Source organism: Aphis gossypii, unplaced genomic scaffold (genome assembly GCF_020184175.1).
Source record: "Aphis gossypii isolate Hap1 unplaced genomic scaffold, ASM2018417v2 Contig00734, whole genome shotgun sequence".
Lineage (NCBI taxonomy): Eukaryota > Metazoa > Arthropoda > Insecta > Hemiptera > Aphididae > Aphis > Aphis gossypii.
Window position 1 is genome coordinate 24898 of NW_026083256.1, and position 9191 is coordinate 34088.

Sequence of the window (9191 nt, forward strand, 5' to 3'; positions counted from 1 at the left end):
ATAGCATTAAGATTTAATTTCGAAAATTACATAAACGTTGAAGACTATATATATGCAACAATGCAACACTACAACATGCTCTACAGCAGTGGTTCTCAACCTGGGGGGCGCCCCCCCCTAGGGAGGCGTGACAAAATTTCAGGGGGGGGGGCGTGAAAATGTTGAAAAAAAAACACAAAAAATGAAAACGTTGCCGTTTTCTACGCCGTGCCTTACCGGTGTGTTGGTCGCCTCCGCGGTCAATCAGTAGATATACATTATACACCGAGCGATTATTACGATTTTATCGTATAACAATTATTACGGTATTAATAGAAGCATTGTTTCGGCAAAAAATCGCCACTCGACGCGATAAGAACAAGTTTTGGCGACCCGTAAATAAATATTACGATTACTCTAATAGTCTTGTACCTACAACGTTTGAGATAATTTCTATAATTTTGTATTTTTAATGTTTAGTTGTGTCGTCGCTTTCATGCCGTAAGTACTTGTTTCAGTTTATAATTTTGTTTTTAATATTATTAGTGCTGGTGATTTGATATAATATCATAACTAAAAATGTCAAAATCAAAAAAAAGATTGTATAATGACGATTATATTAAATACGGATTTAGTGTAATTGAGAAAAATGGAAGTCATTTACCTCAGTGCGTGATTTGTCACATAGTTTTGAGTAATGATGCAATGCGACCTGGACGATTGGAACGTCATTTAATCACTAATCATCCCAGTTTAAAAGACAAACCGATCGATTTTTTTTATGCTAAAATAAACTCTGTAAAATGAATGAAACTTGATTCAACTGGTCATTTTGCAATGGAAAATGAAAAGTTTATGGAAGCTTCTTACGAGATTGCCTTGTTGATAGCTAAAGACAAGAAACCACACACTATTGGTGAGTCCCTTGTAAAACCTTGTTTACTTACTGCTTGTAAAACTATATTGAATGAAGAAAGTTGTGCTAAAGTTGCAAAAATTTCTCTGTCAAACGATACAATAAAACACAGAATCGATGAAATGGCTCACGATTTGAAGAATCAAATAATAGAAAAATTAAATAAGTCTCCGTTCTTTTCACTTCAGTGTGACGAAACAACGGACATTTCGCAGAATTCTCAATTACTGTTTTATTGTAAATTTATTGATGATAAAAAATTCAAGGAAGAAATATTATTCTCTCAAACTCTTAAAACAGCAACAAAGGCGGTTGATGTATTTTCTGTTCTTTCTGATTTTTCAATATCTAACAGTCTTCCTTGGGAGAAAGTAATTGGTATATGCACTGACGGAGCTCAAGCTATGACTGGCTGTAAAAATGGTTTTATTCAACTAGTCAAGGAAAAAAACCCTAACATAATTGGTTCACACTGCATCATTCATAGACAGGCTTTAGCTTGCAAGACTTTACCTGAATCACTAAACTCAGTTTTGAATTTGGCAATAACAATTGTCAACTGTGTAAAATCTAGTGCTTTAAATACTAGAATTTTTAATGTTTTGTGTAATGAGTTGCAAAGTGACCATCAAACTCTTATTTATCACACAGAAGTTCGTTGGCTGTCTAAAGGTAATATGCTTGATAGAATGTACAGTTTAAAGTCAGAGATTGAAATATTTTTAATGAGTGCTGGGAAATTAGATCTATACAACAAGTTTACAGATGAAAAATGTATTTTTTATATAGCATATTTAGCAGACTTTTTTGGATTCCTAAATGTTCTAAATTTAAAACTTTAAGGACATACAAATATTCTGAAGTCGTACGATACAATTCAAGCTTTTTTAGAAAAAATATCATTGTGGCAACGCCATCTTTGTGCGACCAAACCTAATTTCTCATCTTTTCCACGGCTTAATGAACTTCTTGATGATACCGAAAATCACATATTAAATATCGAGAATGAGTTTAAGGAATTGATTTCAGCACATCTGGTATCTTTAAAAGACCAACTATCAAAGTATTTTCCTGATATTTCTACAGAGAACTGGCAATTTAAATTAGTATTAGATCCATTCAAAATTGATGTGGACATACTTCCAGATTATCTTCAAGAGCAAACCATCGACCTTAAGAATGATTCACAAGCAAAAGAAGACTTTAAAAATAAGACTGTTGAAGATTTTTGGCTGTGTTATCTCTCTATTAATCCGGAAGTTGCCAATGAAGCTGCGAAGTTATTGGTTCAGTTTTCTTCCACCTACCTCTGCGAGTCTGGCTTTTCGGCGCTTGCTTATATAAAATCGAAATATCGAGCACGATTGGACGTGGAGTGATTTGAGATGCGTATTATCACAGATGTCGCCAAACATAAAAAAATTGATTAAAAATAAACAGGGCCAACCCTCTCATTAATTGTATATTTAATAATAGTTAAAATTAATTTTAAATTATAATAATATTTTTTTTTTTGTGCAAATAAATTCATTTAATATTAAAAAAACGTCATTGAAGTTGTATTCATATTAATCCAATTACCAACATTAAAGTATAGTTGACATTTAAATGTTATACATATATCAATATTATAATAGTGAGGGGGAGGCGTGAACATATAGAATAGTTTGAAAGGGGGCGTGGACCTCAAAAGGTTGAGAACCCATGCTCTACAGCGGTGTGAATTCGGAATACAAAACATACAGTTATTGAACAAAAATTCAAGACAAAATCACAAAATTACTATTTGAATACAAAAAAAATACTTATAATGAATCAAGCTTTGGATATAATAATTCATTGTCAATTCAACACAACAAAAAGTGATTTAAGTAATGTTTTACAAACATCAATTACCAACTACAAAAACAATTTATTAAAAATCCAAACATTTTTAAGTTCTTCTAAACTGATCGATTATAATCCAATAAATTATAAAAGTGACCAAGAAAAGAAACAAACAAAAAAACAAACAAAACATTGATGTATGGTAAGTGTATGAATGGCAATAATAATAATAATAATACTCACATTAAATAAATAAAATAAAATTTATTTATTTGACGGCGTTCTCATTGTGCATTTACTGTCGTTCTGTAGTGTTTTTGTATAGGTACATCAAGTCCGAATGACGGCCGTCCGGCATGTAAGTATGCAATTTACCGCCGGGTTGCTCACTTATAAAGCTCCAAGTCCAAAGCCTGATTTTATACGATTTTTTAAACTGGTTAACTCCTTATTTACCGCCAGATTGCGATGCAAGACAGCGGTGAATATAATACTTACCTTCCGGACCGTCGTTGTTTGGACTTGATGTATAAAAAAACACTGCAGAACGATAGTAAATGCACTCAGGAATGCACTCATACCACTCTCAGAGCTCTAAGCCCAAAGCCTGATTTTATACGATTTTCCAAGTACGAGTACTATCGCATTACGAAAATAATGAAATGTTTCAAAGGGGGGGGGGGGTATTGTGCACATCTCTGTTGGTAGTGAGCACGCTTTGAAAATTCATCATAAATCCAATTTTTGTACCACAGTTATAAAGTGCACATCGATAGATTGGTAAACACGTCATGCCTTTAAAAAGGTATCAGCAAATTTTACGATGCCTTCACTTTACAAATAATGAAGAATCCGATGTCACTGATAGATTTTTCAAAGATCGTCCAGTCTTAGATATTATAAGATCGAATTGCCTAAAATTAAGTCAGGGGCAACGTTTTTCCATCGATGAAATGATGGTGCCATATAAGGGCAAAAAAGCTGGGTCTCGACGCCAGTACATACAGAACAAACCAAAAAAATGGGGAATCAAGTTATTTGTTCGTGCAGGGATAGATGGGATGGTGTATGACTTTTTAGTGTATTCGGGGGATTGTACATTTCGGAACATCACTTTTTCTACATTTGAAACTGGTAATTTTGGACTTGGTCCTAAAGTAGTTATTGCATTATGTTCTACTATACCAAATAAACCATTGAGTATGGTTTATTTTGATAACTTCTTCACTATCCCAGAATTGATATATTATTTAAGAGATGAATTTGGAATTCTGAGTTTGGGGACATTGAGGAAGCAACATTTACGGGGTTGTCCATTGATAGAAGACAAAAAGTTAAATAAATTGCCAAGAGGCTCATTTAAAAGTCAGTGTGATATCAATAAAATTTTTATAATTTTTCTCATACATGGATTCATATTGTTTTCATCGAGTGTATCTGATGATGATGAATTAGTAGATGACAATGGTTTTGCAGGTTTGTTTCTTCTGCCATTAAAAAAGTCTTCATCTTCTTCATTTGAGACAACCACTCTACTTGGTCCAGGCGCATAAATATCAGTAGCTAGAAATTTAAAAAAATTAATATCAATTCATTGTTTCCGCACCTTTTTAATAAAAACAATAATACCTTTATATGATATATGAAAGAATATTTAAAAAATAAATAAATATTTATTCAAAAGAATTTTTTAGGTATCTTATAGGTATTTTAAGTTTTATGACCATTAGAGCCAACAAACATCAGAAAGTTAAAAAAAAATTAATACATTTATATATGAAAATTAATTTTATTATATTTATGTTTATAAATATCATTTTATACTGATCGACTTATCATCATCAACAACTGGTTCAGCCAAGACAATCACCCTACTAGGTCCTGCTACATAAAGATCTTCATGACTACTGCTGGGTGCTTCTGAAATAAAATATAAATAAAAAATGAATCGTTATAGATATTCTTAATTAAATCTTAAAGAAATATAGTTTAGATTGTTACACGTCTTCACAGTAACTATCTGTTGAACAACAAAAAAAAAAATAATATTATTCAATTACATAACATTGTACAGAAAAACTTATGTTTTATTAGTTAAAAAACTAACGCCAATATCTTTAATTAAGAAACAAAATCATTTTAATTGTTTAGTTATTAAGACAAACACACATATAGTATATTACCATTTAATCTTTGAACATTATGTTCTGTGACCATAAGAAGCTCTGTAATTTGCTGTGCAATACCCACATCATCATCATCATCATCATAACTTGTAATGTCTTTCAGACACTCTAAAATATAGAAACAAACTGCTATTAATTAGTTATTAAAATTACAGGATTAATTAATATATAGTATATACCTTCCCCTCTAAGTGACATAAGAGCATCATTTGCGGCTCAAAGAAGCCATCTTTGTTTTCTTGATAAAGCAGCCACTAGAAAAAAACATTAATACACCAAATTAAAACAAAATAAATAATACTTGATTTGCCTATGTGAACATAATAAAATAATTCTCACAATTATTTTTTCATCATCGCTGTATTTATGATTATGAAATATTTAAATTATACCCACACTACCTTATTAATATAATTAAATATATATATTTACAAAATTATTTTATCAAAAAAACCTCAGAAAAGTTTGTATTATTATAGTACTGGATATTTTAAGGTACATTACCTTCTGATTTTTTGACATTTTGTTCTGCGACCACAAGTGGCATTAATTCATCATCATTAACACTTAAAAGTAGCTCTGTAGGTTTTTGATTTTGTGCAGCACCCACATCATCATCATCAGATGATGAATGAATACCCAGCTCTAAAATATAGCAACAAAATAGTATTTATTATTTAGTGATTAAGACTAACACGCATATAGTATATTACCATCTAATTTTTTGACATTTTGTTCTGCGACCAAAAGTAGCTCTGTAAGTTTCTCTGCAGTACCCATATCATCATTATTGTCATTACCATCATCATCTGCTGATGCTGATGCTCGCTGTACTACTATAAGTTAAGCAAAATAAATATTAAAATTGTTAAATTTAATACAATTATATTAGGAATTGAATACAGTATTTACATATTTTTTTAATTGCAATGTGTATTGTATGTACCCGGAACCTTTTTTACCTAACATATGATTTAAATTATACCCACACTACCTTATTAGTTTAATTAATGAAATATTTAAATTAATTGTTTATATCAAAATAGCAATTTAAGGTCATAATGCCTATCAAATGTAATTAAATATATATGGATTAGTTAAAAGTTAACAAATTATAAATTTAACTCGATAAGCTAAAAGTTGATTTGGAAAAAAATATTAACTTAACTCAGTTTAAAAAATAGTTAGTCTGTTTTTTTTTTTTTTTTTTTAATTAGTATATAAATCGCATAAAAAGTGAATATGTTATCTTTCTAGTTTCTAATTTATAACAAAATTATAATAACAATTTTATTAAACTTTTATCATAATGAACACTGAACCTATATCATACTTTATTTTTATTTTATACTAATATAGTAATATTAACATCTAAACGAAAAATTGGTATAATTGTATAATTGGTATAATTATAAATGATAATAAACTGTTAAACTTACGCTTGTCATCATCAGCATTATCATCAACTTTAACACCATCATCATCACTAGAGGCGTTGCATAATTTGATTACTAATTATAGACATTATCTTATAGATAAATATATATATTATATTATTAAAATAAATTGAGTGAAGGAGGACGAGGTATTGAATTTGCTAAAGTTAAGCTATCGGAAGTATTATCAAAAAATCCCGGATTATCACAAATAAAAAAAATGTCTGAAATTATAAGTGGAGAAATAAAAAACGACGATGAAGACCTTGCAGAGTTGTCACCAGAAGATATTTCTTGTTTCAAATATGCACCAATTGTGTCAGCAGATGTGGAAAGAAGTTTTTCGAAATACAAGATAATGCTACGCGTTAATCGTAGAAGTTTTCAATTTGATAATTTAAAAGCACATTTTGTTACATCATGTTGGTACTCATTCAATAATTAATACAAATTTTTATGATTTATACACATTTTAAAAAATGATATTTAAATTGTATTTTTTTTTCACTTAATACCATATTTTTTTAATTTTTGTATTTTTAAACAATAATTTTTTTTTGCATATTATTTGCATATTTTTGAATTTTTGAGTGCATATATATGTGCATATTTAACAAAAATGTTTGCATAAAAATCCGGGCCCTATTGATTACCTATGTCTTCAACCACTGTATAAAATAAAAAATAAAATGTTATAGATATTACATAAATCACAATAAAATGTATATTATATTAATTACCACTAAACTTACGGTCATAGACTGTGGAGCACACTGTACACAAACATTTTGCATTTGCATCACCAAAATATTCAATGCTGTACTGCACAGTTATTTCTTCACCAGTTAGAATGTCACATGATATAACAAACCAGGTATGTCAGCAGATTATCAAAAAAATACGAGTTTTGGTCGTAGTTCGCGCTGGTGGTCACAGCTGTTTTCGTTATCATAAAATACCGGAGGATGAGTTCCCGCTTTTTCTAAAATTATTTTATTATTATATATTATATTTTATAATAAAATAGGTATATAAATATAATAATATAATAAAATATATGTACATCATAGACTTATACAAGCAAACTATGTTTATTTATTATTATAATTATGATTTATATTGTATGTATATTTGTGTTGCTAATATTTATATTATATTACTATTGTTATAATTATATATTGTAATTTGTTACTTATAATTAACTATTAAGTATTAATTGTTAAATTAATAATAAAGTTATTTTATAAAATATATAAATCATTGTGTTGTATTTCATTCCTTTATTATGCCAACTTGTGCTGTGGAAGGATGTGTTAATAGGACTGGAAGTAAAGATATCGGTTTCCACCGATTTCCTAAAACACACCTATTAAATGAGTGGATAAAATTAACACGTTTAGGATCAGAAATTTCTTTAGAGCATGGTAACTTTTGTCTTCTAAAGATAATTCAGTGATTGATACCTGTATACAATGTAGTAATGTAAATATTATGTTTATATAATGAATTATAGCAAGAGTATGTTCGATACATTTTTTGCCTACTGACTTTGTTCCTGGGAAAAAAAAGACTCTAAAAAAAAATGTAGTACCAACAAAATACTTGCCAGTTTTAGTAGTTTGTTTGCCTAAAAACAACTATAGGAGAAAAAGCAATGTAAGTGTTTATTATGGTGTCAGTATTTATGAATTATTCAAAATTAGATACAAGTTTATGTTAAACTACTTAATTTTAGAATTAATTTATTAACTAAAAATAACAAAATTATTTAATTAGAATTAAGCACATATGTACTAGTAAGTTATAACAAAACAAATTAGGTATGTTTTATGACCAAGAATTTTACATTATAAATCTTTCACAATTTTAGAATAATAATAAACCTAGTCCAAAAACTATTAAGTTTACAGTAACAGAGGATACAATTTGTGAAATTAAGAGTAACAGTGTTAATAAAAAAAATTTGCCCAAACCCTTACCACAAAGAGTAAGCAACAAAAAATATCCTTTTATATGTCATATAGTCATATACTTATAAATTACTTAGCCAAAGTCAGCATTTAGTCCAAGCATAAAAAACTTTGTAGTGATTGATATGCATGATTCTAATGACAATAATCTTTTGAAAAGTCCCAACAAAACAGATTGTTCTCTCAATTTACAGTAAGTAATGAGTAATGAGTGGTTTAAAATAACTATTTATCACTGAATATTGTTTTACATATAAAATTGTTTTATTCAGCCAACTTTAAATAAAACATGTACAGTAACTGACATTGTGGGTGTGAATGATTTAAATATTATGAGTTCAATTGATCAACATACTCCAAAAATACATGCAGTAAGATTATAATAACAGTCGTAGGTATCTGTAATTTTTTTAATTTAATAATTTTTTTAAAGCAAACAAAGAATAAAGTGGCAAAACAACTTTTTGATTCTGGAAACTGTTGTAGTAACAAATTGACACAAATTGAAAGGTATTTTTCTATTTAACTTGCATGGCGTGTGTTATAAAAATGTGAAACAATTTAGATTGGAAAATGAACTAGAAGATATGAAAATTGAATTTTTAAAAATTTATAAAGAAAATGAGTCTTTGAAATCTAAAATTAATCAATTTGAAAATGAACGGCAAACAAAATTGGCAGATGATTTCTATAACAAAAATAAAATGTATGATATTTGTGCAAAATTCTTTACCAAAAATCAAGTTGACATATTAGTTAATGGCAAACGTGCACATAAGTGGTATAATGAGGACATTGCTTCATGTATAGTACTAAGGAGTATTTCACCTAAGTGTTACAAATACATGTACGGGATAGGTTATCCACTAGCAGGTTA

The 9191-nt window shown here is 28.8% G+C and overlaps 3 protein-coding genes across 3 annotated transcripts; all 3 read left to right on the plus strand.

Annotated features, from left to right (window-relative positions):
- The first annotated feature begins 816 nt into the window (after nt 1–816).
- On the plus strand, nt 817–2274 carry LOC126555172 (protein ZBED8-like). Its single transcript, XM_050210129.1, has 3 exons — nt 817–1132; nt 1196–1567; nt 1739–2274. The coding sequence occupies exons 1-3, from the start codon at nt 817–819 to the stop codon at nt 2272–2274; spliced, it is 1224 nt and encodes a 407-aa protein (XP_050066086.1).
- Nucleotides 2275–3513: 1239 nt separating this feature from the next.
- Nucleotides 3514–4275, plus strand: LOC126555173 (piggyBac transposable element-derived protein 2-like). Its single transcript, XM_050210130.1, has one exon. The coding sequence runs from the start codon at nt 3514–3516 to the stop codon at nt 4273–4275; it is 762 nt and encodes a 253-aa protein (XP_050066087.1).
- A 3354-nt stretch (nt 4276–7629) lies between these two features.
- On the plus strand, nt 7630–8596 carry LOC126555174 (uncharacterized). The gene is made up of 5 exons (XM_050210131.1): nt 7630–7768; nt 7858–8000; nt 8215–8331; nt 8392–8507; nt 8587–8596. The coding sequence occupies exons 1-5, from the start codon at nt 7630–7632 to the stop codon at nt 8594–8596; spliced, it is 525 nt and encodes a 174-aa protein (XP_050066088.1).
- The last annotated feature ends 595 nt before the right edge of the window (nt 8597–9191 follow it).